Raw genomic sequence first — 27874 nt, 5'->3', positions numbered from 1 at the left:
CAGGGAAGTCCTAGATTTTCTTTTGTTCCAGCAGAAAAGGCAAAGTAGGAGACAGGGTGATCCCAATTTAGTCTCCCTCTCTGACACTGTCAGAAAGCCCCGCTGCCTAAGACACATCACATGCCAGGCTAATTCTAACCTCCAGGCCTTACTGCTGGCAGGCCTCGCCTGGAGGTTTCCGTATCTTTCCATCCATCTGTCCTGCCTCAGTCTGATCTGCCTGACCCCTTGTGGAATCTCTGACTTTCCCCCACCCCTCATCCAAACCCCCACACATCCTCTCTGTCTCTCCACTTCCCTCCATCTGTCTAGTACCCTCCCTTCCCCCAGCACCTCCACTTTGTCTCCAGCTTTTTTTGGCTGCTGTCTCTTCCTCCTCCTCCTCCCTCCTTCCCTGACGCTGAATAATCAGGCCTGGCTGTCCTGGTTTCTGGAAATACCCATGTGTGGGCAGTGGCTCAGGGCTGATACAGGGGATGGATAGATGGGAGCCGCTGGGCAGCCCCAGGCCTCCAGTGCAAAGACACCAAAATCCAGGAGTGTGGTCCACGGCTGTCTCCTTCTGAGGAAGGGAGGGAAGGAAGTTTATTGAGCAGTGGGGGAGGGGTAGGACTTCAGAGGGCATGGACGCAGGCCATCTCGTCTCCTAGGTCCTCCTCATCAAAACGGGAGAGGATGGACTCTTCGTCACTATACAGTGAGCTGGTCCCCTGTGCCAGCAGGTCACTGGCAGCACTGTCCATCTCGTCCAGGGTCAGGCGACATGCATCTGCAATCTCCTGCTTGGCCAGGGCCACGAAGCGTGGGTCTCGAGCAAAGAGGCCCAGGCCCTCAGAGATGAGCACCTGGGGGGCACAGATGGGATATGTGTTGACAGTGGGTGCAGCATGGAAGCAAGGCAGTATGCACAGAAAGGCTGCTGTGAATTAGTGATGAACCCATGAAGGCACACAGGGATGTCTGTGGGGGACAGTGGGGCACACATCTTGCTGAGCAGAAGTTGCAGAGCAAAGAGAGAGCTACATGCACAACACAGAGACTGGGGACCCCTTTCCCCTCCTTCCCAAGCTCCCACCTCCTCCCCTTCTCTCCCGTCCCTCCTGCCCCCTCCCCTTCTGGACTCACAGCCTCCACCAGGCTGTCAGCACTGCCCCTTTTGCCATGGCTGGGGTCCGAGTGGGTTCCAGGCACATGCAGACAGGTGAAGGTGTGCAGCGGACTGCTGGATTTGCCGATGTATCCCTCCCCTGCTGCACCCTCCTCCACCAATAGCAGTGGGGCATATAGGAGTCGGCCCCGCTGAGGAGGGGTTGCCCAGGAACCCTGGACCAGAATAAACATCAGGGGCATAGTGATGGATGGATGGGGTATGAGGATCTAGGAATCACTCCCATGCCTACCTCTTACCCCAAACCACAACTGGAGTCAAACTTAAAGGGTATAAATCAGACTTGAGTTTATTTAAGAGCACAGAAGGCCTGGGTTTGCCACCTACTAGCTGTGTGATCTTGGGTAAGCCTCTCTGGGCCTCAGTCTCTTCATCTGTAAACTGGGGCTAATAGTACCCACCTTACAGGCACAGTGAGGATTGTGTGAATTCACATGTGCCCCCTTCTTCAGAAGGAACTAATATATAGTGTATTTGATAAATTCAGCCTCGGCTGCCCCCACCCCTCCAGACCTCAGCCTCCCTCCCCCACCTCACCTGTGCCCTACTGGGCCCTGAGTTTCGTCCACGATGATAGGTGCCTGGAATGGGTAAATCTTCACAGCTGCCCTGGCGCCGCAGACACTGGATGTTGAAGGATGGCTTCCGACCTGGGGGTGTGGGGGGCACCATGGGCAAAGAGGAATGTCAGTGCCTCCCGAGCCCTCTGCCCTGATGGCCCAGGGAGGGGGGCCCGGGCCCACGTCCACTCTCACCTGCAGGCGTTGGGGGCAGCAGACGGCGGCGTGGTGCTTGGTGGCCATCCACGTATCTCTGGGGTCTGTGAGATGGCAAAAGGATGGGGCGTGGGGGAGCCCCTGCCTGTTCATCTAGGTAGGAGAGCCTGTTCATGAAGAATGGCTGGGGTGAGCTCAGGCCTGGGCATGTGCAGTGGGTTACCATTCCACCCACACATGGGCTCATGGGCTCATCCTACGTGTCGTGGCCAGAGTGCTGGCTCAGGACTTCCTCTTGCTCATCCTGCCTCTCTTGCCCTTTGGTTGCCTTGGACTGAGAACTTCCTTCTTCTGGAATGGTGAAAATGAGAACCCCAGAGCTTCTCCTGGGGAAAGTGAGGCAAGTTAGGCAGACCAGATCCTCTCAATGTGGTCCTGAGCCCCTGATTCCCTCTCATTCCATGCCCTACCTTCTACAGAAACACCAGACTTTTAATTTTTTCCTAATTGAGAAAATTCACAAAACATAAAGTTAACATGTCATAATTTTAAGGCAAACATAAGCTTTCTTTTAACAGTTGTCCATCTCATTGGAAGCACCCAAAGTTTCAAAAAATCAAAGCAGGCTCTCTCTTTGGCCTATTGAAGAGAGAGCTTCAACACAAGAACTGGAGGTGTATTGAGGAGGTGGTGAGGGGGAGGCTGTAAAAGCTAGGTGTGACCTCATTTCATCCATCATTCCCATGAGGTAAGTGCTACCATCACTCCCCATTCACAGGTGAGGAAATTGAGGACCACAGAAACTAAGTGACTAGCTCAAGGTCACTTAGCAAATGGCAGAGCCAGGATTTGAACTTAAACCCATTTTGCTTCACATCATATGTTTTTGTATATTAAACCTCTTTATTGCCTCTCTCATATGAATCTCTTATTACCCTTTGTTCCCACCAGAGCCATTGAATCCCCTCCATTTCTCCCCACATTTCCATTTGAAGGCCCTCTTATGCTAACCATCTCTGCGCCCTGAAGTCCCCATATAGTGGCTAGTCCCTGTCTTCCCTCACAAGCCTCCCGTAGAGCTTTGGTCATACCTGTGGGCATGGGACCCAGACTGGGGAACATTGGACTGTCTGGAGTTGGGAGCCCCCCCATCGTCATCACTGGGTCCAGGGGAAAGTGAATCTGGAGGTCTGTCTCCAGCAGGCAGAGACACAGAAATCACGGAGCTCCGGCGAGATGGGGGCTGGGAGCCCATCAGGGCCTATGGAAATCACAGGATTGAGGATTGCATCCAGGTTATAACTAAGTCACTTGGTCACATAGTATGTATCCAGCAAGTGCCCCGGGGGCTGAATCTGGGTCTTGCCCCCAGCCCAACAGTGGGTTCAGTTCAGTTCAGTTCAGTCACTCAGTTGTGTCTGACTCTTTGCGACCCCATGAATCGCAGCACGCCAGGCCTCCCTGTCCATCACTAACTCCCGGAGTTCACTCAGACTCATGTCCATCATACCAAATAAACGTTTGTCTACTGTAGGGTGTCTTCTCTGGGGGGCTTCCTCCCAGAGGCAGTATGGAAGTCACTCAAAGGGTTGAGGGAGTATTTAGTTCAGTTCAGTCACTCAGTCTTGTCCGACTCTTTGAGACCCCATGGATTGCAGCACGCCAGGCCTCCCTGTCCATCACCAACTCCCAGAGTTTACTCAAACTCATGTCCATTGAGTCGATGATACAGTTGGCCAAAAAGTTCATTCAGGTTTTTCCATAACAGGGTACTGAAAAACCCAAACAAACTTTTTGGCCAACCCAATATTTTACGATCAAGAGTGTCTGGGGGAATGAAAGCTTATTGTCCTTACTGTGTATGTTTCCAGGTCCTCATGTTCCTCCTCTCCCTCATGCCCCTCTTCCCCTTCCTCTTCCTCTGTGTCACAAGTGAGGGCCTGCCGCATCTCCGGACCCAAGTCTTGCAGGCTCCTCAGGCCAGCCTGTGAGGGTAGAAAAATAGGGAAGCAGGCAGCTCAGGGTCTAAACTTCCCTGCCCTTGGGTAGGAGTGTGGGGTGGGAAAGGAGCCCCACAGCCACCCCTGACCCTCTATGGGTCCTGGGACCTCAGTTTCTTCATCTGTGACATGGCTTCCATGAGATCAAGAAGGCAGTCAACCTCAGCTACAATGCTCCCACATATCCCCACCCAGCTCAGCCCCTGCTCCCAAGACCTGAAGGGCAGAGGAGGTGCTTGGGGGGGCCTCGGTGCCTAGTAGCCCCTTTTCTTTCCTCCGCCGGAATTTGCGGAAGTAGTCCTGGATCAGAAATGTGGCGTAGAATTTGCCCACAGTAACTTCTTCCTCTGGGAGCAAGGGAGAAGAAGCAAGGTCACACAGAAGTCCTCTGTTCTCCCTGCTTCTCCCACCAGGGCTTGGACTCTCTCCCTGCACCCCTCCGTCTGTAGCCAGGGATGGTTTGGTGGTGGTGAGCAAATCCTCGACATTCAGAGGCGGGTTTAAGAAATTGGGGTGGAGCCAGCTCACCATCAGCTGGTGGGATGACCTCATCTAGCAGCTTCTGCTTCATCCGTTTCCAGATCTTTTTGATGACAATCCGCAGCTCCTGATTGGCTTGCTCCAGGTTTCCTGCATCAGGAGAGGATATGGGCATAAGCCAATGGGAAGAACACTTCACAGCTACTCCCTCACTGTTGGAGGGGGCGTCACAAGCTTCTACTGCAGCCATACACTGCTCCGGTTGGACAGGTGGGAAAACAGACCTGGAGAAGACAAACTCACCTATTTTGAGGTTCAGATCTAGGAGTGGGGCCCGTTCTCCAATTAGTTTGCTCCTGGCACCTTACCCAGGCACCCTCTCCCTCCTGCCCCTCCCCCTCTTCCCCACACACCTTCCGTCTTGATCTTCAGTGATGTCCGGACCAGGGCAAATAGTGTGGCGTTGAATGTCACTGTCCCATCTGAGTTGAGGGGCATGTTCATCGCCACAAGTCTCTGTGCACAGCAGGGATATGGAAGCCACTTTGGGCAAACGCCAGGGATGCAGGCATGTGATGCCCAAGGGCAGAAGCCTTTGAGGATGCCACCAAACACCCCTTCCCCACCCAAGGCAGGGTCCCTGCCCACCCCAGTCATATGGTGGACAGTCCTCTCCAAGACAGTGGTGGGCAGGTGCACAGACCTTGCAGGCCACTCGGTGTGGGCACAGCTTCCCAAATCCCAGTGGGGGCTGGATGCGTCTCAGCAGGGCAACCACATCCAGGTGCTTGATGCGGCCTCTGGGGAAGGTAGGGGTGGATAGGAGGCACTACTGGGTTGGAGATAACCCCTCTAGTCCTTACTCAAGATCCTACCAGCTCATCACTCCCTCCCCGCACCAACACCCTATAGCCTGCCAGGGGAGAGTTGGGAGGGGAAAAGGCCGAGGACAGCAGCAGTGGGAACCTTGGAGCATCTACTGCCTGGGTAATGGGAAGCACAGGTGAGTGGTTCTGGGGTTGGAGGACTGTGTGGGGCAGCACACTGTCCTCTGGGATCCCAGGTATGGGGTTAGAGGGCATACTTGGCCCCAGGGTCATATTCAGACCAAATCCTCTTGAATTCATCGAGGTGATGGGGGCCCAGGATGGACCAATCTCTGGTTAGATAATCAAAGTTGTCCATGATCACAGCCACAAAGAGATTTATGATCTGTGGGCCAGTGAGTAGGAGAGGTTAGGTGAAGGGCAGAGCAGGGTATGTGGGTTTGGTGGGAGGCTGAGGTAAGCTTATATGGTCACTGACTCAGGAGTCCTTGGTTTGATCTTGTCAGGCCAGCCCTTTTATCTGCTCTGAATATCTGGGCTCCCCACCTCATCCCCGGACTTCCTCAGAGCCAGCCCCTGGGACAGTGGTAATAGTGGTGGGGAAATGGTCCTTACCAGGAATGCACAGAGCATGAAGAAGCTGATAAAATAGGCGATGGCAAAATTGCTACCACAGCTAAACTCCTCACCAGGGCCGAAGTCAGACTCAGGGTCACACCGGCTTCCAGGAAGGCTGGCAAGCATTATCTCCTGCCATGCCTCACCAGTAGCACACCTGGGGGGTCACACAGGGATGCCATCTTGGAGGGGAGGCTGTGACATCATGACAAGGGGCTGTAGGGGCCAGAGGGGTGAGGAGATGACCTACTTCTTGCCAGGCGCAACATCTGGTAAAGATAGCATTTCAATATTTTAAAAGCTGGTGTGGCCATGTTGATGACTATCATGTTTTCATTTTATAGATGCAAGGTCTATGAAAGGTATACATCTTGCAGCCAGAAAAAGGATGGCTGAGGCTAGACTATTCTAAAAGATTCTTTAGAACACAACCAGAAAAGGTCTTTGGGAATATGGAGTCTCACAGCACCAGCACTAGTGTTAGTTGCTCAGTCGTGTCTGACTCTTTGCAACCCCATGGACTATAGCCTGCCAGGCTCCTCTGTCCATGGGATTCCCCAGGCAAGAATACTGGAGCGGGTAGCCATTTCCTTCTGCAGGAGATCTTCCCAACCCAGGGATCAAACCTGGGTCTTCTGCATTGCAGGCAGATTCTTTACCATCTGAGCCACCAGGGACACTCCATGGAGTCCCATGCTGCCCTGTTATTTCCATAACTCAGGCAGTCTGGGGCCCAGAGAGGCTATGTGCCCCCCCCCCAAAAGCATGCTGGAGATCAAAGCAGCAGGGAAGGGGTTTTTGTGTCACCTGAACAAAAGCAGTACAGCCTGTGGAAAGGTCTGGAAGTTGTTGTTTCGGTTGATCTGTGTGCCATCCTGAAGAGCCACCTTGCCAAACATCTGTGGGCACACAAGAGCTGTGTCAGAGGGGTGACTCTGTGCCCTTTACAGGATCCCACCCATTTCACAACACCTAATACCTGAAGGATCCTCACCACGCTGACAAGCAGGCACTGCTGACCCCATTACACAGATGTGTGGACTGACTCAGGGTTATGCGGCTTGTCTTTATACCCCCACTTTGGGCTCATTCCTGTCTAACCCCTTTCAACAGAAGAGTGCCTGAGGGATTCCCCCTAGTGTTTCCACGTACCTGCATCCCAATGACTGCGTAAATGAAGAATATCATTGCGATGAGAAGAGCCACATAGGGTAAGGCCTAGGGGGGTAGAGAGGACGATAGGTACTCAGGTCCAGGCAGAGAACTGTAAGCCCCAGAATGCACTGCTCCCTCAAGCCTGGGCCATATGAGAGATGTGGTCCATCCCCAAGGTGCCTACAACACAGTATTAAGTACAATAGAGGCCAAGACACGTTGGGAATTGAAAGCCCACAGAAGACAGAAAACTGGAAATAGTAAGCTGCTGATGGGTATGACATGCTGGAAGGGGTAGTTCTGAGAGTGGTAAAAGGACAAGCTGAGAGGTGTGAGGTAGGGATGAGGAGTGGACAAAGGAGTGAGGGAGTTACCTGAAAAGACTTGATGAATGTCCAAAGTAATGTGCGAATCCCTTCACCCTTACTAAGAAGCTTGACCAATCGCATGACTCGGAAGAGGCGAAAGAAGGTGATCGAAATGCGGGAACTGTCCTCAGAGCTCTGGGATTGAGTGTGTGGTGAGTATGCTCAGTTCACATTTGCTTCAGCCACCTCCCGGTCTTATACTTTGACCTCCCGAAGCCATCAAATCCCTCAGAACCCAGGCCCCAGGGTGGTTAGGGAACATTTCTAAGGACTTTCAGGCAGAAAGGAAAGGATGGTAGGTGAAGAGAAAGGCATACAGTCCCTGCTGTGAGGTGGGGGGGTTACCTCGCCCAGGTGGCCACCATTCTGGATGGAGATATTACCAAAACAGAGGTGATGAGATCACAGGGTCAGTGAACAAGAGGAGAAATGATGGAGCAGATACGAGGGATAGTGGATGGCAGAGTTATTATCCAGGGATGATGAGGAAGGTTATGTAGTGATGGATCAGGATGGTTGAAGGAAAAGTTGGTAATAAGGGTGAAAGGGAAAGAAGGTGCAGAAGATGATGGAGGAGAGATATTGCAGCCAGTGGAGGAAATGGTGGAGCCAGTGGTTTCATGGACATGAGAGAACCGATGAAAGATCCAATGGAGAAGCCAGTGATGGAGATATGGACCCAGCAGCATTGTCAACGGAGGACCACGTAGTACCCAATGAAGAAGATGATGGAGCCAATGGTGCAATCAGTGGTGATGACAGAGCCGTGAAAGACCCAGTGTCAGAGACGATGGTGTTGGTGGAGGAAATGGAGCCAATAAAGGAATCAGAAGAGATGATGGAGTCAAAGCAGGAGTTGGTGGAGATGATGGGGCCAATGGAGGGGGATGTAGAGGCAATGAAGAAAATAATGGTAAAAACAAGAGAGTCATTTTAGGAGCTGCTGGAGGCAGGGCATAACTTGCAAATAAATGGGAGGGGGAGGGCTGGGAGAAGAGGGCTTTGGCTGAACCCAACAGAGACTCAGAGAGAGAGAGCTAGAGGAAGGAGTTCTGAGTCTCTGGGAGTGAGTAGGATGTGAGTGGGAACCACCTCCCCATGAGAGAAAGCCCTGGGGTTGAGGTGAGAGAAGGTTGGTAGGAGTACAATGGGTTAGTAGAGAGGCCAGTCCTCACGTTGACTTCAGTGACGGCAATGTCCACTACGCTGCCCACCACAATAAGAGCATCAAATGTGTTCCAGGCATCAGTAAAGTAATGCTGTAGACAAGAGGAAAGCAGTGTCCTGTCTTCTCAGAGCTAGCAAGCTAGGGTATGGGGCTAGTAGCAGTTGGGGACATTGGGGAGGCAGGGTCTAGGTTGGACCATGATAGGGCTGCATCTAGATCCCTCTTCCTCCTTAGTCTCCTGACTCACTGGTTGCTGCCCCCCTGGTGGTGGTGGTTTAGTTGCTAAGTTGTGTCCAACTCTTGTGACCCCAGGGACTGTAGCCCACCAGGCTCCTCTGTCCGTGGGATTTTCCAGGTAAGAATACTGGAGTGGATTGCCATTTCCTTCTCCAGGGGATCTTCCCAACTCAGGAATCAAACCCAGGTCTCCTGCATTGCAGGCAGATTCTTTACCGACTGAGCTATGAGGGAAGTCCCCCCTGAGAGGTACGCAATGAGCTCCACCTTAAGGAATGGATTAGGTCTGGGAGGAAGGTACCTTGGGTTTGAAGGCAATGATTTTGAGCACCATCTCGACAGTGAAGAGGCCAGTGAAGACCATGTTGAGGATGTCCATGGCATAGTTGAAGGGAGCAGTCTGCTCATAGTGCTGCAGGAGAAAATCAGATGTGGGGATACAGCATGAGGCAGAAAACCACCATAACAATCAAATATTCTCTGGCTTGGACGGAGGTGAGTCTGGGGATGTGGAAGCACAATGAGTTGGCCAAAACTCTCACACTGTCTGCTTCCCATTATGGATATTGGAAAGCCCAGCTCTTGATTTCTTAGCTTTCCTTGCAGCTAGTTCTGACTAATGAGACTAAAACATAAGCTTGCTGCTGCTTGGACAGCTTCTGTGAAAAATATTTTTGATTTCCAATAAAAGGATCAAAGAAGGAAATGGCAACCCACTCCAGTATTCTTGCCTGGAAAAATCCCATGGACAGAGGAGCCTGGCATGCTACAGTCCATGGGGTCACAAAGAATTGGACACGACTCAGAGACTAAACAACAAAAGGGTCAAATGAGGAAAGTCCCTTACTGCAACCTTCCTTCCTTTTTCCTGCTTTGAATGTGGTTTTGATGCCTGGAGCTATGGCAGCCATTTTGTGACCATGAAGCAACAATCATGAGAATGAAAACCAACTTGCTAAGAATAGTGGAACAGAAAGAGCCTGGGTCCCTGGTGGGCAATAAGCAAATAGCCTACCTCTGCTTGCTATGTGAGATAACTCACATTTATTGATTCCAGGATATACATCTTTTCACATTTTAGGATCTCTGAAACTTGGGTGCATTTCACAGTCAATGGCAACTTATATTTGCCATCTGCCATATTTTTTCACATTCTGACATCCCTGAAATTAGGGTGAATAGGTCAGTAATTTGAAAAAATGTGACACATATCTTCAAAGCTTAAGTTTCTCTCAGTTGGGGGTTTTGTTACTTGCAGCCTAAAGCATTTCTGATGGTTCTCAAGGATTTGTGTGGACAGAATAGGGTCAGGTGTCTGGTGGGGGTCAAGGTGGGGAGTTCAGACCTGCATGGCTAGAGCAACCGTGTTGAGCAGGATGAGCAGGAACATGAGATACTCGAAGGCAGCAGAGTTCACAGTGGCCCACACACGATACTGATGTGGGTTCTTGGGGATATAGCGACGGAGTGGTTGGGCCTTGAGGGCGTATTCTACACACTGGCGCTGCATATGGGTGCAAGGCATGAGTGAGCGGTGGTGTCCCAAGGCAAGGAGTTGGGGAGGGGAGTTGGTGAATCAGGGGTCAGAGGTCACCTGGTTCTTATCCAGCTCACAGTCTTGGTACTCCTGCTCGCCCTGGGCTCGGAAGGTGATGATGACAAAGCCCACAAAGATGTTCATCATGAAGAATGCAATGATGATGATATAGACAATGAAGAACACTGAGATCTCCACGTGGTAATTGTAGATGGGGCCCTTGTCCTCTGCGTTTGCATCAATGGCCTTGTATAGCAGCCTGGGGAACCAGTGGGGGGAAGTGGGGGGATATCCCAGACTCCTACAACCTACCCATAGACACCTTAGATACCCCAGAATATCCTTCTCAAATATCCCCCACCCCCCCGACCTAATCACCTGAGACCTCCACATCAGGTCATCAAAGACTCCCAAAGCCCAGCCCTCCAGAGACCCAGAGATCCCCATCCAACCCTCCAGAGAATTCCCCAATCAGGCTCTCTGGGACCCTCAAATCCCTTAAGTTCCCACAGATGCCCAATTCTCCTCCAGTCATCTTGGGGTCCCTATGCAGCTCTCCAGAACTCCCCCACAAGCCCCCAAAGATCTCTAAGTCCTCTGTCCCATCAGCTTGAATTCCTTGTTCCATCTCCCCCCAAACATCTTTGACTAATACCATGAAGACTTGTGCAGGTATCTGGAAACCACTGAATCTCTAGCTCCATCTCCTCCAAGACCTCCACCCAGCCCCCCAGACCCCTACCCGGGTACCCTCTAAATCGTATCCAGTCCTCTCTAGACTTCCACCTAGTGCCTCAGAGATATCTACTCAATTCCTGGAAGCCCCCTCACCCAGGTCCCCAAAGCACCCTCAACCAACTTCTAGGAGATCCCCACTTAGTCATCTGATACACCCACCAGTCTCCAGAAAACTCTATCCATTTTCCAGAGACCTTCATCACATTTCAAGTTACCCTTCCACCCATCCCCAGGATATCCCAAGCCAATCCACTAGAGACTCTCGCCCAGTCCCCTGCCCATCCCTAGGGCCCTGTCCCTCACGCAGGCCAGCCTTCGAAGGTGGAGACAGTGAACAGGGCCATCATGGCTGAAAGGACATTGTCAAAGTTGAAATCGCTGTTGACCCAGAGCCGCTCCCGGACCAGAGGCCTTGACACATCTCCATCGGGGTAGACCAGGAAGGAGCCCCTGTGGATGTTGCAGACATGCTGGATGGATGAGGAGGGGTGGGGAGCTATGGAAAGGTGACTGGTGTCTCCAGCATGGAGGCAGCAGGGCATAGTGGTGGAGGTGAATAGCCTGGGTTCAAATCCTGGACTTCCATTTACTGACTGGGTGACCTTGGGCAGTTAGCCTCTCTGTGCTTCAGTTTTCCCCATTTATGAAATAAGGATAATGACAGAACATATTTCTTGGCTTGTCACAAGGATTAATTTTGTCAATCAATGAGAACAGTGTGTGGTGCATTGTTGGGACCATATACATTAGCTATCGTCACCATTATTATCATCATCATTGTCATCCAGGAAAAAGCAATACTAATAATACCCAACATTTATCAGCACTAAGTATATGCCAGGCTCTGTGCTAGGCTTTACATGTACTACTCTTACATTGTAGTACACTCTCCATGTAGTAACTCATTTACTCTTCACAACAACCTTGTGAAATCCATACTCTTTTGATCCTCATTTTTCAGTTAAGGAAAATGGGACTCATTGAAGTTAAGAAACATACTCAAGTCTCATGAGATGAAATTGAACCAGGAATGTCTAATTTCAGTTAACTACTACCCTCTACAGGCTTCCCAGGTGCCCTAGTGGTGAAGAATTTGCCTGCAATGCAGGAGATGTAGGAGATGCAGATTTGATCCCTGGATTGGGAAGATCCCCTGAAGTAGGGGGACCCACTCCAGTATTCTTGCCTGGGAAACCCCATGGACAGAGGAGCCTGACAGGATACACTGTCATGGTGCTGCAAAAGAGTCAGACACAGCTTAGTGGCTAAATATCAACTACCCTCCATAGGAGTCTCAAGGTGGAAGCTGGGGACTTGGTGGTGGTGGTGGTGGTAGGTGTTTTGGAATTGCCAGGGGGAGTGGAGGTAACTCTGGGGAATGTGAAGAGGGGTTTGGGGCAGTTACTGGGGGTATCTTAAGGATTAGTGAGTTCTGAGAGCCTTTGCAATTCTTAGAATTCTCAGGGTGTATCTTAGGGCCTTGAGGAATTCTGGGGTCTTGGGGGCCTTGATAAAATCTGGGGGTGGCACTTACCTTGTGGTCCAATGGTTAAGAATCTGCTTTGCAATGCAGGGGATGTGGGTTTGATTTCTGGTTGGGGAACTAAGATCCCACATGCCACAGAGCAACTAAGACCACGTGCTCTGGAGCCAACGGGCTGCAACTACTGAGCCTATGTGCCATAACAAGAGAGTTCCGTGCACTGCAGCTGCAGCAGAAGATCCTGTGTGATGCAACATAGATCTGTGTGCTGCAACTAGGACCCAACTTAGCCAAATAAATATGTGTGTGTGTGTATGTGCGTAGTCGCTCAGTCACGTCCAACTCTTGTGACCCTTTGGACTGTAGCCAGCCAGGCTTCTCTGTCCATGGGATTCTCCAGACAAGAATACTGGAGTGGGTTTCCATGCCCTCCTCCAGGGGATCTTCCCAACCCAGGAAACGAACCAGCATCTCCTGTGTCTCCTGCATTGGCAGGTGCATTCTTTATCCACTGAGCTATTGGGAAGCCCAGCCAAATAAATATTTTTAAAACTCTGGGGGTCTCTTAAGTTCTTTGGAGGAAGGTCTAGGGGTTTCAGAGGCCTGGGTGAGATCCAGGGACCTCTTTGGACTCTCGGAGGGGTCCTGGGCTGCATGGAGGGCAGGATTTGGGCACTCACTTGCATTCTTGGGGTGTGTGTTTGGCCTCATCAGTGCAACTGTAGAATTTCCCCTGCAGGGATGATATTTGTCAAACAGATTCATCCTTCATCCCCACCTCCCCACCTTGACTCACATCTGAGCCTTTCCAGTGTTTCCTCTCACCTTGAAGAGCTGCACACCAATGCAGGCGAACATGAACTGCAGGAGCGTGGTCACGATCATGATATTTCCGATGGTCCGGATGGCCACGAACACACATTGCACCACATGCTGCAGACACCCACAAATATGGCTCATGGACACCGCAGGCCATAACAGCCAGGGGGCACAAACTCTTGGCATGTGTGGGGCTCAGGGACTTGGGTTGAGAACATGCGGTCTTGGGTGAAGGACATGTGGGTACCAACTGGAAATAAGTGTTTGCCAGATGGGTATGAGTCCACACATCAGAAACCTGGGTCATAGAAATGTGGCCTTTGGTAAGAAATGGACAGTAACTGTGCCCACTGTTCAGGGCTGGGTGGTTACAACATCAGGTCCAGGCTATGTGGTCAGGTTGTGGTTTTAGTCGCTAAGTCGTGTCTGACTCTTTGCGACCCCATGGACTGTAACCTGCCAAGCTCCTCTGTCCATGGGATTCTCCAGGCAAGAACTGGAATGGGTTGCCATTTCCTTCTCGAGGGTATCTTTCCCACCCAGGAATTGAACCTGGGTCTCCTGAATTGAAGGCAGATTCTTTACCGACTGAACTACGAGGGTCAGGCATCACTGCAAATGGCCACTCTGACCATGATCTTTGGCCCCAGGGGTGGGGCAGAGTCTGGGTCCCATGAATTTGGGTGGGATGTGGATACCTTGAGTCCTTTGGCCCTGTTGATAGCTCGAAGGGGCCGCAGTACTCGGAGCACACGCAGAATCTTCACCACTGAGATGGCGCTGGAGCTGAGGAGAGGGCAGTCCTCAGACCATGGCCAGGGCCTGGCCTTGGCTCTTGGAGGGATGGAGTGGGCAAGGTATCACTCACTGGATACCAAAGGAGATGAGGGACACGCTGACCACCAGCAGATCCAGCAGATTGAACCAGCTACGGCAGAAGGAACCACGGTGCAGGAAAGCCCCGAACACTGTCATCTTGAGAGTAGGGGGATATAAGGCTAGTTAGACCACAGATCTGGAGATAGGGAGGGCAGTTGGGGATGGAAACAGGAGTGGTGGGCTACAAGGGTTGGTGGGGAGTAGGTTGGGGCAACTGGGGGTATGGTGGGGGCATATCAACTGTTGTTCAGTTGCTAAGTCGTGTCCGCCGACTCTTTGTGACCCCATGAACTTCAGGGGCCCATTCATACCTTTAGTAGAATCTCCACAGTGAAAATGGAGGTGAAGGCATAATCAAAGTACCCCAGAATCTGGGGGGTGAGAAAGATGGGGGCACCAAGTCATGGATGAGGGGGATCCTAGCTGTGTGTCCCTCTCTGTAGGTTTTGCTGTTCCTCCTCCTTCCTTCCCTCTCTTCCTCACTCTCTCCTTCCTTCCTTCCCTCCCTCTCCTTCCCCTCTCTCATCACCATCAAGGACTTCTCTACAAGGCAAAATCCTTGGCCATCAGAAAGACAAGGCTTCGGATCTGGCCTCCTTTCCTTCTACCCAGCTCCATGGGCACCCTTGGTCTGCTCAGCCTCTGAGTACAGCTTCCTCCTCTTCCAAATACTGATCACCTCCCCGGCGCTTCCCCAAGGGTATTGTGCACGTAATAAAGGCTAGTACTGCTGCACCTACCATTATTTCTTGTCTCTCTCTGCCTAACTAGGGGGTCTTGTCCCTGTCTGCACCCTGGCCATAGCTTGTATCCAGTAGGACAGCCCTGGGAGTGTCCCCTTGAGCCCCCAGCCCAAGGCTCACGTGGTTGCGGAAGGAGTGGGCTCGGATGGGATCCTCAGCGGCCAGGGACACACTGCTGAGGATGATAAACACCAGGATGAGATTGGTGAAGATGTGATGGTGGATGAGGGTGTGGCAGGCCTTCCTCAGCCTGGGGAGTGGAGAAATGGCCGTAGTCAGAACCCAGGACCACAGAAGTGACTGAGGGAGCCCAAGGAGCCTGGGCCCTGTTGCATCAGGCTGTGCACCCCACCTGAGCCTTGGCTGCTCCCTGGTCCTCCCCATCTCCCTACCCCAGGCCCTCCTGTTTCCCTCCCCTCCTTTGCCCCCCTCCAGCCCCCACCCCCCCACACATTTGCAGCACTCACGGGTTGGTTTGGCTGAGGCAGAAGAAAGCACTGCCCTCAGGGATGGGTACCACCTTCTCCTTGGGTACAACTTCCTGCAGGAGTTCCACATGCCCGGCCCCCACTTCCTCTTCCTCCTCCTCCTCCTCCTCCTCTTCCTCCATGCCTGGCACCAGAAGATCAAAAGAGAGAGAATGAATTGAGAAGATGTATGTAGAGCACCTAGAACAGTGCTTTCCCATGGTAAAATTCTCATCTCCCTGCTAGAATGGCAGCACCTCAGAGAAGGGATTTCAGTTCGTTTTGTTTACTTCTGTGTCCTCAGCACTTAGAACACAGGATCGAACCCGGGTCTCCCACATTGCAGGCAGAGTCTTTACCAGCTGAGCCACAAGGGAAGCTCTGGGACACAGTAGGGGCTCAGTAAATGTGTACTGAGTGAACATCGCCATCTTCAGGACTGTAGCCCACCAGGCTCTTCTGCCCACGGGATTTCCTAGGCAAGAATACTGGTGCAGGTTGCCATTCCCTTCTTCAGGAGATCTTCTGTATCCAGGGATTGAACCTAGGTCTCCCACACTGCAGTTAGATTCTCTACCATCTGAACCACTGGAGAAGCCCCTCTTCAGGCATTTACACACTATTTTATAACAAAGGCTCTGAGAAGTTCTGCAATAAAACAAAATATTGGTTTCTCTTTTGGGGCTTCCCTGATGGTTCAGTCAGTAAAGAATCCATCTGCAATGTGGGAGACCTGGGTTTGATCCCTGTGTTGGGAAGATCCCCTGGAGGAGGGCATGGCAACCCCCTCCAGTATTCTTGCCTGGAGAATCTTCATGGAAAGAGGAGCTTGGCGGGCTGCAGTCCATGGGGTCGCAAAGAGTTGGACACGACTGAGCGACTAAGCACATCTTTAATCTCAGTGTCTTGAAACTTCCTGACCACACACCAAGTCCATTATGTTCAAGACCATCTCATAGAAGGCTTCTCCCCAGAGAAGAGGGTCTCAGGGGTCACAAGGTCTGCCTGGGTGGTTTCCCCAAGGTCCCACGCCTCTTCCACCTGACCTGCCCACTTGCCTGCTCCTTCATTTTTTGCAGATTCCTCTTCCTCATTCTCCCCACCAGGCACCTGGGGACAGGAAGATGGAGGTCATCGATGATGGGGGGTTTACCAGGGGATGGACACAGGGGAGGCACAGAAGGGATGCAGTAAAGAAGGAATGAATAGGCAGAGGATGGGGGTTAAAGACACGCACACAGATACTGGTGGTAGTGGGAGGTGTAGACAGTGCCCAGGCTTTTAACTCACCAGTGCTCCATTCTCCTGTGGAGTTTCCTCAGTGATCTTCTCCCTGGGCAAAGAAATATAGGGGGTGGTGTGGGCGGTGACTGTTAAAGATTGAATCAGATAGGCAAGGCTGGTGGAGGAGGGGGTCACTGTAGTCAGAACAGACCTTTCTTAGGTCCCATAGAACCTCCCTGCTTCCTCCCTCATCTCCTTGGTCTATTCTCATAGCAGCAGAAGAGATCCTGTTAAGTTCTAAGTCTGGGACATTCCTCCTCTGCTCACACCCCTTCCATGGCTCCTCCCTTACTCAGAGCAAAACCGAAAGTCCTCACCATGGCCCAGGATACCCTTGATCTGGCTTCTCTATTTCCCCCTATTTGAGCTCATGCCCTATCACTCTCCTCCTTGTTCATGCCACTCCATGGCATCCATGGTGTCTCCATGGTGTTGTTTTTTTTGCCACTCCCAGCAGCATGTGGCATCTTAGTTCTCTGACTAAGGACTGAACCCGTGCCCCCTGCCCCTCTGCAGTGGAAGCATGGGGTCCTAATCCCTGGATCACCAGGAAAACCCCTCCATAGTGTTTTTAAAATGTCCTAAGAATATTATCACCTCAAGACCTCTGCACTTGCTGTCCCCTTGCCTTGAACTCTTACTCCAGATATTGGCATGGCTCACTCCCCTACTTCTTTCAGGCCTCTGTTCAGTAGTCACCTTCCTTGATTACTCTAACCAAAACAGCAAGCATAATATCTCTCTATTCTCTTATTCTGCTTTCTTTTCCTTCATTACATATTGTAAACATATATTTAATTAAATTATATTGTTATATATTCATTTGTTTGTGTTTTGCTTGCCTTTCCCAGCTAGAATGTCAGCTCCATGAAAGCAAGAACTCTGTTTACTTTGACCACTGCTGTCTCCTTAGCATTTAGAACAGGGCCTGGCAAAAAGTGTGCATGTATGTATTAGTCGCTCAGTTGTGTTTGACTCTTTGGGACCCCATAGACTATAGCCCGCCAGGCTCCTCTATCCATGGGATTTCCCAGGCAAGAATACTGGAGTGGGTATTCCTCCCCATTCCCTTCTCCAGGGGACCTTCCTTACCCAGGGATTGAACTGGGTAACAATGAGTCTCCTGCATTGCAGGAAGATTCTTTACCATCTGAGCCACCAGGGAAGCCCTGAGCCACCAGGTAAAAAGTAGGTGCTCAGTAAACGCATGTCCAATGAATGAGGACTGGCAGGTTGGATCTGCAGATAGAGATTTCCAGGGAGACTAAGGCATCTTTGGTGGTGTGGGATGTGTGTGTGAGGGTCCCAGTCAGGGATTCCAGGGCGAAAGTGTCTTGGAGGCAGAGTCAGACCTCACCTGCCCTTATCTTTGTCAGTGCCTGCATCTCCACTGGCCAGGTTGTCCACAGCGATGGCAAGAAACACATTCAATAGGATGTCTGGGGTGAGCTCAGGCTAGAGAGGATGGAGAAGCAGACTGCCTACAGAGTGCCCAGGTCCTCATTATCCTCCCCCAACCCTGCCATGATCCAGCCTCCCAAGGCTCTGAGGATACAATTGCCGCAGATGAAGAGGATGATGAAATACACGCACACGAGCATCCCTGGGAAGAAGGGGCCGCCATAGGCCATGATACCATCATACATGACCACATTCCAGTCCTCACCCGTCAGTATCTAGGGGTGGGAAGTCACCATGAAGTCCTTGGGACCCTCTCCCCAACCTTGGGTCCCTCCCCACTTGCCCACCCATCCCATGATCTCCAGGTCCCACCTGAAAGACAGTGAGGAGGGCCTGGGGAAAGGTGTCAAAGGTGCTTCGCTTGGTGTGGGTCTGGTCAAAGTTGAACTTGCCCCCAAACAGCTGCATGCCAAGCAGGGAGAAGATGATGATAAAGAGGAAGAGGAGAAGCAGCAAGGATGCAATGGATTTCATTGAATTGAGTAGAGACGCCACTAAATTGCTCAGAGATGCCCAGTGCCTGCAGCAGAGATGGAGGGGGAAAGGTTGACATGTCCAGTGGTGAGTCAGGAGCTAGGGCAGGGCTTCAGCTTGGGGTGTACTGGGGCGGGTTAAGGTGAACTTTGATGTCACTGTTGGATGTGATTTTGGAGTTAGAGTGAGGTGAGAATAAGAAGGAAGGGGAAGGGGTTATTTGAGGTTAGGGTGGCGTTAGGGAAGATGAGATTAGTATGGTAGGTATATGGAAGTTAGTGAAGCTAGAATTGGGTTTCAGCCTGGGTTGGGCCTGGGACTGGGTTTGGGGTAAGGGATGGTAGCTGGCGATGGGCTTAGGGAATATTTGGAGTTGTAGATGACCAAGTTGGGGATAAGGTTGTGGTTGAGGGTTGGGATAGAGGAGAGGATGGATGGGGATGAGATTAGGGCTGGGAATGGGGACGAGTTTGCAGTTGGAGATAGGCTAATGGTTATGAATTTGGGATGTGGGGGTTGTGGTTAGTGATGGGGATGTATCTGGGAGTTAGAAATGAGGTTGGAGGTGGGGCTGGGCTTGGGCTTGGATACTGGGGCTGTAAATGACCTTGTGGATGATGAGTGGCTGGTGGTTGGAGTTAGAGATAGTGTTATGGTTGAGGGTGAGGGATGGGGTTTGGGTTGGTGATGAGTATGGGGTTGAATTTGGAGATGGGGTTGGGAATCATATTCTAGCTGAAGTTGAGGCTGAGGAAGGGGAAGGAAGTGGAGTAGACACCCTCCCCAACTGACTTCAATCTCTAGGAAGGCAGGAGCTATTGTCTGCTTTGATTCCTGGTGTTTCCCTAGGGCCTGGAAGGACACCTTGTATGCAGTAGGCACTCAATGGATATTTGACAAATGAATGATGATGCAAATATAGTCATCATTGGAGCTGGGGTGGTGGCTGTTGCAGCTGTGTTTGGGGTCTCAGTCTTCATCCTTCGCCACATACAAACACACCCCCACCCCCACCCCCCACATACCTGGTGACCTTAAAGATCCTGAGGAGGCGCACACAGCGGAGTACCGAGATGCCCAGGGGCTGCATGGCACCCACCTCCACCAGGGTAGTCTCCAGGATGCCCCCACAGACCACGAAGCAGTCAAAGCGGTTGAAGAAGGAGGACACGTAGACAGAGGGCCCCAGACCATACAACTTGAGAAGCATCTCCACCGTGAATAGACAGAGTAGCACTTTGTTGGCATACTCTGTGGAGAGAGGGGCAGGGGTGAGTGGGCTAGCCAGGTTTATGGTGACATGTAGGGAGGGAGGGGCCATGGAGCGATCTGGGGCAGCTGGTGTCAGACCAGGCACAAGCTGGTGATGTGGTTAGGATTGAGGATAGGGTGAGTTTGTAGGTCAGGGTGCATGAGGTTTTGAGAGTTTTGGAGCTGGGGCGAGGGCAGAGCTGGGGTGTGGGCCTCAGTTAGCCTCTGTGAATACAGAAAAACTCTGATTCACGGGTAGACTTAGAGCCTAGCTTTTAGCTGGGACTGGGGCTGGTTTGAGGGTTGGGGTTAGAAGTTTGCTCAGTATTCAGGTTGGGGCTGAGATTAAAATGAATAATAGTAAGGGCTATTAATAACACTTATACAGTATTAACTCCATGTGGGTCAGGCAACATTCTAAGCATTTTTCACTTTAACTCATTTAATCCTCCCCACCATCCCTGGCGGCTCAGATGGTAAAGAATCTGTCTGCAATGCGCAAGACCTGGGCTCGATCCTTGGGTCAGGAAGATTCCCTGGAGAAGGGAACGGCTACCCACTCCAGTATTCTTGTCTGGAGAATTCCATGGACAGAGGAGCCTGGCAAGCTACAGTTCATGGGGTCTCAAAGAATCAGACAGAACTGAGCAACTAACACTTTCACTTTTGCTTTTAGCATCCCATGAAGTGGATACTATCACTATCCCCATTTTGTAGATGGGGAAATTGAGGCACAAAGGGTTTAACTTGTCCAGACAGTGTGGTGTTAAGAGCCTGAACTCTAGAGCCAGGCTGCCTGGGTTTGCCACTCAGTAGCTGAGTCCTGGGGTTAGTCATTTAACTCTTCAGGACCTTGGTGCTAGGCCTCTGTGCCTTAGTACTTAATTCACATAAAGTTGCAGTGAAGAGAAATTGAGTGAGTACATGTAAACCGCTGAGAACAGAGACTGACACACACAGCAAGCGCTACATAAGTGTAAGCTGCAAGGTAGGATGGGACAGGTTTTCTGCATTTACTTGGGTGGGAGGGCCGTATCTGGGGATCTAGGGCACCCAAGAGATCCTGCATCTGAGCTTCTGGGGTGGAAGGAATTGGGGGCTGGGGAGAGGGCTGGCAGGCTGGGGGGTGCACCCTGGATCTGGGTGAGCCAGAAGGGCTGCCCGTGGTGCTCCGAGGCGATTGTCAGAGTGTTGAGGAAGACGAGCAGCAACACGGCCCAGTAGCAGGCATTGGACTTCACAGCCCTCCGGCAGCTCGCCCGAAGGCCCCGGTTGGCTCGGCGGAGACGGCGGCTGTGGGGACAGGGAGCCCACTGACAGAGATCACTTACCTGAACCTGTCCTGAGGGCTCAGGTTGGGGAGCCTGTTGGTCATGGGGGGCTTGGAGGTGGGGTTCACAAAGTCATAGGGTCTGGGAGTCGCATAGCTTTCCCAACTCACCAAACGCTGGTTTTCACGATCTTATTTCTGGAAAAGGGGAAGATGGGAGGTGGGCATCACTGGGGGCTGAGGGGCACTCAGCAGCAGGGGTTGGAGGTCAGGGCTAGGAAGTTGGAGGCTGAAGTCAGGACTGGCGCCAGGATCTGTTCCGGGTTCTGGGCTGGGTCAGGGGTCAAGGGCCGGAGCCTCACAGGCAGCGTGTACAGCTGGCTACAGTGCCCTCTTCCTCTTCCTCGTCTCCTTGGGTCTCTGCCATTGAACCGGTGTCACTGGCTGGGAGGCTGGCTATGGGCAGGGTGGCAGAAGAGGTCAGCACATGAAGATGCCAGGGTTCTGCTCTTGGCCTTCCCCTCTGCCTACTCTTCCCACCCCCTCCTCAGTCTGGTTGGATCCTCACCATGGCTGCTGGTGGAGTGGGTGGAGTGACTGAACCAGCGTAGACGTCCTCGTCTCCTATTGGTCAGCTCTTCCAGTTGTGGCCCTGTAAGCACAGGGAGGACATTTGAGGAACAGGGTCTGGGGTGAGGTTAGGGCTCTGGGGTGAGGGGTGTTATTTGGAGTCTTTGTTCTGGGTACAGTCTGGGAAGGGTATCTGAGTCTGGGTTCTGTGTCATAGACCATAACCAGAGGCTGGGCCTAGAGTTGCTGAGGGCTGGGGCTAGATCTCAGGAGAGCAGCCCACATCTGAGGGACGCGTGAGGCAGGGAGTGGGCTGGGTTGAGATTGCCTACGGTGGCCGGCCAGGCCCTCTTCAGCCACGGAACCAAAGTTGCCAGCAGCTGAGGGGTCCTCCATGTCCAGCTCCTCCGCCTGTGTGATCCAGTCCAGGTAGCCCCGGAGGTCCTCCTCCAGCTGCTGCTTCTCCCGAAGCTTCTGGAAATCCCCTCGTGCTTTTGCCTTCTCCCTCTCTTTGGAGAACTCCCTGAGGAAGGAGAATAGAGGGCTACACAGAGGAACCACCCTGGCCCCCTTGCCATCACCATCCCAGCCACACTGACCTCCTTGCTGTTCTTTGAATATGCTAGGAACGTTTTAGTTTTGGAGACTTTGCACTGGTTCTTCCTTTTGCTTGGAACACTCTTTCCTCAGATATTCAGTATCTTTCCCATTTTTACTCAGATAACACCTTCTCAAGGAGGCCCGTCCCTGCTTGTCCTTATTTGTAATTACAATATCTCCCCATTCCTTTCTTTCCATAGTATATATTTCATATGAGACAAAACACATATGTGTGTATGTATGTATGTAATATCCAATAAAGCAGAGACTTCTGTCTTTTGTTGCATTCCTAAAACAGTGCCTCACACACAGTAGATGCTCAGTGTTGACTGAATGAATGAAGGGGTATTTTAGATGGGTTTTGAAGGATGCCTAGAAGTTTGCAAGGAACAAAGTAAAGGGACAGGGGCTGAGGGGTTGGGTAAGTGTCTAGGCTCCTCACCCACTCAGGACACCAAGCACAAGGTTGAGGACGAAGAAGGATCCAAAGATGACGAGACTCACAAAATACACCCAGGGCAGCTCATACCCCATGGCATCCTGCATCTAGGGAGGGGGGAGGACATGCATCTCTCAGTGTATGCAGACCCTCCTGCCTGAGATCAGGGAAGAAAGGCAGGTTCAGCTTCTGCACTGGGTGTCTGTCATTTCACCTCACCCAGTAGAGCACGTCGGTCCAGCCTTCCATGGTGATGCACTGGAAGACTGTCAGCATGGCGAAGAAAAAGTTGTCAAAGTTGGTGATGCCTCCGTTGGGCCCTGCCCAGCGCCCGCGGCACTCCGTCTGGTTCAGTGTGCAAGCACGCCCTGATCCTGAGGACGCACAGGGTGACGGGTCCTCCTCCGCCTCTACGTCTGTGGGAACACTGGAGCTCTGGAATCCGAAGTGCACCCACCCACAGTCATGGGCACCTTGGAAGCCCGCCTACCTGGGAAGTTTGCCTCAGGGTTCTAGATTTTTCTAAATCAGACAACCCTTAGGGCTTCTCTGGTGGCTCAGTGATAAAGAATCTGCTTGCCAATGCAGGAGACCAGGGTTTGATCCCTGGTCCCAAAAGATCCCACATACTTCAGAGCAACTAAGCCTGAGTAGTGCAACTATTGAGCCTGTGCTCTAGAGCCTGAGAACCGCAACTACTGAGCCCGTGAACTACAACTACTGAAGTCCACACTCTACAGCCTTTGAGCCACAACAAGAGAAGCCTGCACACTGCAATAAAGACCCAGCACAGCCATAAATAAATATATGAAATTAAAAAAATAGACAACCCTTAGCCTCTGATTGCTGGGTCAAGACTCTGAACCGCTGGGAAGCTGTGAAGCCTAACCACAGAGATCTGGGGAGTAGGACTGTAAATTTTGAGGCAGAATCTTGTGAATAACAGTGAGCCATGAGCCTAGGAGCAGAGTCTTGTGAATTTCAGAGGGTCATTTGAAAGGATGGGGGCAAGCCTTGGGTTTGGGTCTGGATAAAAAAGGCCTGCCTAGGAGTCTTCACTTCCCTGGTGGCTCAGTGGTAAAGAATGTTAATGCAGGAGATGCGGTAGACACCGGTTGGATCCCTGGATTGGAAGATCCACTGGAGAAGGAAATGGAAACCCACTCCAGTATTCTTGCCTGGGAAATCCCAAGGACAGAGGAGCCTGGTGGGCTACAGTCCATGGGGTCACAGAAAGGTCTGCGATTAAGGGTAGAGTCTTGAATACATGGGGTGTGCTGTGTGTGTGTGCTAAGTGGCTTCAGTCATGTCCAAGTCTTTGAGACCCCATGGACTGTAGCCCGCCAGGCCCCTCTGTCCATGGGGTTCTCCAGGCAAAAATACTGGAGTGCATCGCCATTTCCTCCTCCAGGGGATCTTCCCAACCCAGGGACTGAACCCGTCTCTTATGTGTCCTGCATTGGCAGGTGGGTTCTTTACCACTAGCACCACTGGGAAGCCCAAATATATGGGGTAGGGCTTGTTGATCTGGTGGCAGAGCCTGAACCGGGGAGAAGAATCTCGTGTATTTGAGTGAGTCTCCTTGAGAACAGGGTGGGGCTTAGGAGCCAATGGAGGAGGCATGCCCTGTCTCGGGATGGGTGGGCTTGCTGACCAGATCCCAGGAAGTAGCACGTTTTGTGCATGCGTCCGAGGAACAGCTCCAGTCCAATGATGGCGTAAATGATGATGACAAAGAGCACAAGAAGTGCAATATGCAACAGCGGCACCAGAGCCTTCATGATGGAATTGAGCACTATGTGCAGGCCTGTAGGGAGCCATGGGTGGGCAAAGTAGGGGCAGGGTCAGCTCAGCCCCCCACTCCTCCCACTCCCGTCCATCACCTCCAAGCCTGGGGATGTGCCACTCACTTGGGACCCCAGACACCAGCCTCAGTGGCCGCAGCACCCGAAATGCCCGCAATGCCTTCACATCGAAGCCCCCTGGCTTCCCTCCCATATGCGGGGTGTCCCCTGGGCGTCCGGGACCCTGCTCCAGCAGCACGCTGAACAGCCTGATGGGAGAGCATGAGAAAAGGAAGTAGGGGGTCAGGCCTTGGGATCCCCCCTTCCCTTCCTTTCCTTCTCCTCTGAGAAGTACAAATCCCTGTAACTGGAAATGCAAATAGGTTTAAAATATGTTAATATTCCTGATTCTGGCTGCCAAATGGGGGTAGTCTGAAGCAGTCACTTCCCCGAGCCCCGAATTTAGCAGGTCTGTGGTGGGAAGTTGAACTAGGGTAGGGTGTGTCCCTGCAGATGCGCACCCGACCACGACAATGATGAAGTCGAGCAGGTTCCAGCCGTTGCGGATGTAGGCGCTGGGGTGGAGCACCAGTCCATAGGCCACGATCTTGAGCACCGTCTCCACAGTGAAAATCACCAAAAATACGTATTCCACTTGCTCCTGGGGGCAGAGCCGGGGGCGAGGTGGGAGATTGGGAAGTTATTTGGGAGTGGGGTTTGTTTGATAGGGGGTAGGGGGAGGCGGGTCTTCTCTGGTGGCTCAGAGGATAAAGAATCCGCCTGCAATGTGGGAGACCTGAGTTCGATCCCTGGGTTGGGAAGAACCCCTGGAGAAGGGAACAGTTACCCACTCCAGTATTCTGGCCTGGAGAATTCCATGGACAGAGGAGCCTGGCGGGCTACAGTCCGTGGGATTGCCAAGCATCCAACACAACTGAGCAACTTTCTCTTCAGGGGGAGGCCAGCAAAGCAGGACGGAGGGTGGGGCTGGGCAGGAGAGGGTCATCTGTGTCAGCAAGGGTGGGGCCTGGCTGGAAGGCTTGAGGTGTGGCTCTACTGGAGCTATATCTAGCTGGAGGCAGGGAGGGCAAACCTCACCAGGTTGTGGTTGGCAGTGTTGGAGTCGTCCTCCGGGAAGGGGATGTAGACTCCCAGGGCCACGCAATTGGCAAAGATGGTCAGCAAGATGAGGATGTCGAAGGGCCTCAGGTGGACACAGTTAAGGACCCAGGCAGAGTGGCCTCAGAATATGACATTTCCTTGGGTCCCTCCCCACCCAGTGCTGACTCGACTCTAAGATGACCAACCTTGACATTCCTGGCCCCAGCTCTGACCAAGGCCTTGACTCTGACCCCCTGGGAAACTTTTAGCATCCTCAAGTCTGGCTGAGATTTAGTCTTTGACTCTTGACAACACCCCCTCCTCCAGACCCTCACCTTTCTCAACTCTCCCTTGAATCCAGTTCTTAACCCTTGATCCCTGGTGATCTCAGCCCTCTTTCATTCCAGCTCTGGCTTGATCCTTGACTCTTGGTACCCTGATGACCTTCACCCCTGAGCCCTGTCCCTGGCCTTCAAGGATGCTTCCATTCCACAATGCTGATGCAGGACCGCCGCAGGGGGTTTGCCAGGGTGAGGCAGAAGAGTGCCCGGGGTGACCGCTGGGCACTGGCTACTGCCACTGTCTTGTGCTTACTGTGCTGAGTCTTTCGCTTAGGGGTCCCTAGGCCCGATGCCCCGCTGATTTCACCATCTGATGCTGGGGGCCCAGGGCACAGCCCCCATTCGGGCCCAGGGCCTGTCCCATTGGCTGGACTGGGCTCTGGGGTGGTGTCTGTGTGAAGAAACCAAGTCAGGGTGAGGACAAGGTATTGGTTGCCTCCTACCTGATCCTACTCTTCTATCTGAGGGAAGGAGAGAAGAGCATGTAAAATTAGGGAGAGTTGAGGGTACTTGGGAGTTGGTGGTGGACAGGGAGGCCTGGCGTGCTGCATTTCATGGGGTTGCAAAGAGTTGGACGTGACTGAGTGACTGAACTGAACTGAACTGAACTGAGGGTACCTGAGTTAAGGATTGGGGGATGAGTTGGTATTAGAATTGACTGAGGGTAAAGTGCAAGTTTATAGGTGAGAGAGGGTGAGATTATATTTCTAACTGAAGTAGAGTTTGTGTTAGATTTGTGGGGGGGGGGGACAGCTTAAATTTGCATGGGGTAGGACTAAGTTTATAGCTAGAAGCAAATGTAGGGTTAAACTTAAGTGGTAGATTTTGGGTTGGGTTTAAATTCAGGTGGGAGTAAAGTGTGCTTAAAATATGATTTAGGCCTAGATAGTTGAATGAGTTGGGATTTGAATCAGGATCAAGGTTAGCGTTAAAGTTGAGTTTGAGTTCAGGTGGGATCTGAGTTTTACATTGGGGTTTTCAGCTAAATCCATTCCCAGTTCCCACGGCCTTATTTCAGCCTCCAAGGGGTAGCGGGTTGGTCTGGTTAAGATACCATCAGCTTTAGAGGGAAAAAAACTATTTGAGTTTAAATCCTGATTCTACCACTTTGGTAGCTTTCTGTGGCCTTGAGCAAATTATGTAATCTCTCTGAGCCTTAATTTCCTTATTTGTATAATGAGATGACAATAAGAGTACCTACAACATAGGGTTGTTGTTAGGATTAAATGAGTTCAGCATTCAGAAGAATGTCTGACACACAGTATTATTCCCATTTTTCAGGTGGAGAAATTGATGCAAAAAGAGAGGTTAAGTTATTTGAAGAAGCGACTGAATTGGGAGTTAAACCCAGGGAGTCTCTGACTCTAAACCTTTACGATTTATTACCACCATCAAGTATGCATTCTGTCTTTCTCTCTGATCCTTAAAAATGGGTCTGTGCTCTTTCTGGAAAATCAGAGACCCATTCGCCAACAGTGCTGATATCCAGGGGTTGGGGTTGAGTTTAGGTGACTTTAGAGCTCATGGTAAGGTCTGTATCCATGTTGGGATTTGGACTCTAACAGGGGTTTGCCCTCTGGTTGGTAAAGTTTGTGTTAGGATTAAGCTTGGGGCTAACATTGGAGTTGAAGTTGGGGTGGGTGCTAGGATAGAGATCAGGGCCAGGATTGGGGTTGGGTTTCAAATTGGGATCTAAGGCTGTGGGCTGTGTTGGGGCTGTCTGGGATGGGAACAGGGTAATATGATTCCAGTCCCCAAAAGGCTCTCCAGGGGTAGGATCCTGGTGGGCAGTGGGTGGGTCAGAGGGGCAGAGGATAGAGCAGAGCCCGGGCTTGCTCCAAGGGTCTGTAGGAGTGGAAGGTTGCTCTCACCTTTCCCGCCTTCAGATGCCGACAT

At 51.8% G+C, this 27874-nt stretch overlaps 1 protein-coding gene across 3 annotated transcripts; it reads right to left on the bottom strand.

Moving 5' to 3' along the window:
* Window positions 1-540: 540 nt before the first annotated feature.
* Window positions 541-27874, bottom strand: CACNA1F (calcium voltage-gated channel subunit alpha1 F). Of its 3 annotated transcripts, none has more exons than XM_027534878.1 (48): window positions 27813-27874; window positions 26120-26137; window positions 25635-25740; window positions 25058-25197; window positions 24663-24805; window positions 24407-24559; window positions 22972-23168; window positions 22756-22859; window positions 22046-22236; window positions 21712-21795; window positions 21506-21599; window positions 21315-21341; window positions 21006-21166; window positions 19648-19873; window positions 18461-18668; window positions 18243-18363; window positions 18045-18126; window positions 16694-16736; window positions 16450-16513; window positions 15404-15548; window positions 15057-15186; window positions 14505-14564; window positions 14183-14289; window positions 14013-14100; window positions 13321-13428; window positions 13176-13228; window positions 11316-11462; window positions 10332-10533; window positions 10083-10241; window positions 9039-9149; window positions 8508-8591; window positions 7678-7698; window positions 7339-7467; window positions 6962-7027; window positions 6617-6708; window positions 5807-5966; window positions 5449-5576; window positions 5068-5164; window positions 4778-4880; window positions 4413-4514; window positions 4101-4231; window positions 3741-3869; window positions 2976-3145; window positions 2163-2270; window positions 1924-2051; window positions 1706-1818; window positions 1126-1323; window positions 541-845 (listed from the first exon to the last, which is right to left on the bottom strand). In XM_027534878.1, the coding sequence occupies exons 1-48, from the start codon at window positions 27872-27874 to the stop codon at window positions 615-617; spliced, it is 5724 nt and encodes a 1907-aa protein (XP_027390679.1). In that variant the 3' UTR covers window positions 541-614. The 3 variants fall into 3 exon arrangements, with proteins under 3 accessions (XP_027390679.1, XP_027390677.1, XP_027390678.1); XM_027534876.1 differs by having other exon boundaries at window positions 26120-26369; window positions 27850-27874; XM_027534877.1 differs by having other exon boundaries at window positions 22079-22236; window positions 26120-26369; window positions 27850-27874.

The sequence above is a fragment of the Bos indicus x Bos taurus genome, chromosome X (genome assembly GCF_003369695.1).
Source record: "Bos indicus x Bos taurus breed Angus x Brahman F1 hybrid chromosome X, Bos_hybrid_MaternalHap_v2.0, whole genome shotgun sequence".
In the NCBI taxonomy this organism is placed as follows: Eukaryota; Metazoa; Chordata; class Mammalia; order Artiodactyla; family Bovidae; genus Bos; species Bos indicus x Bos taurus.
This window is presented reverse-complemented; position numbering and strand designations above follow the sequence as displayed.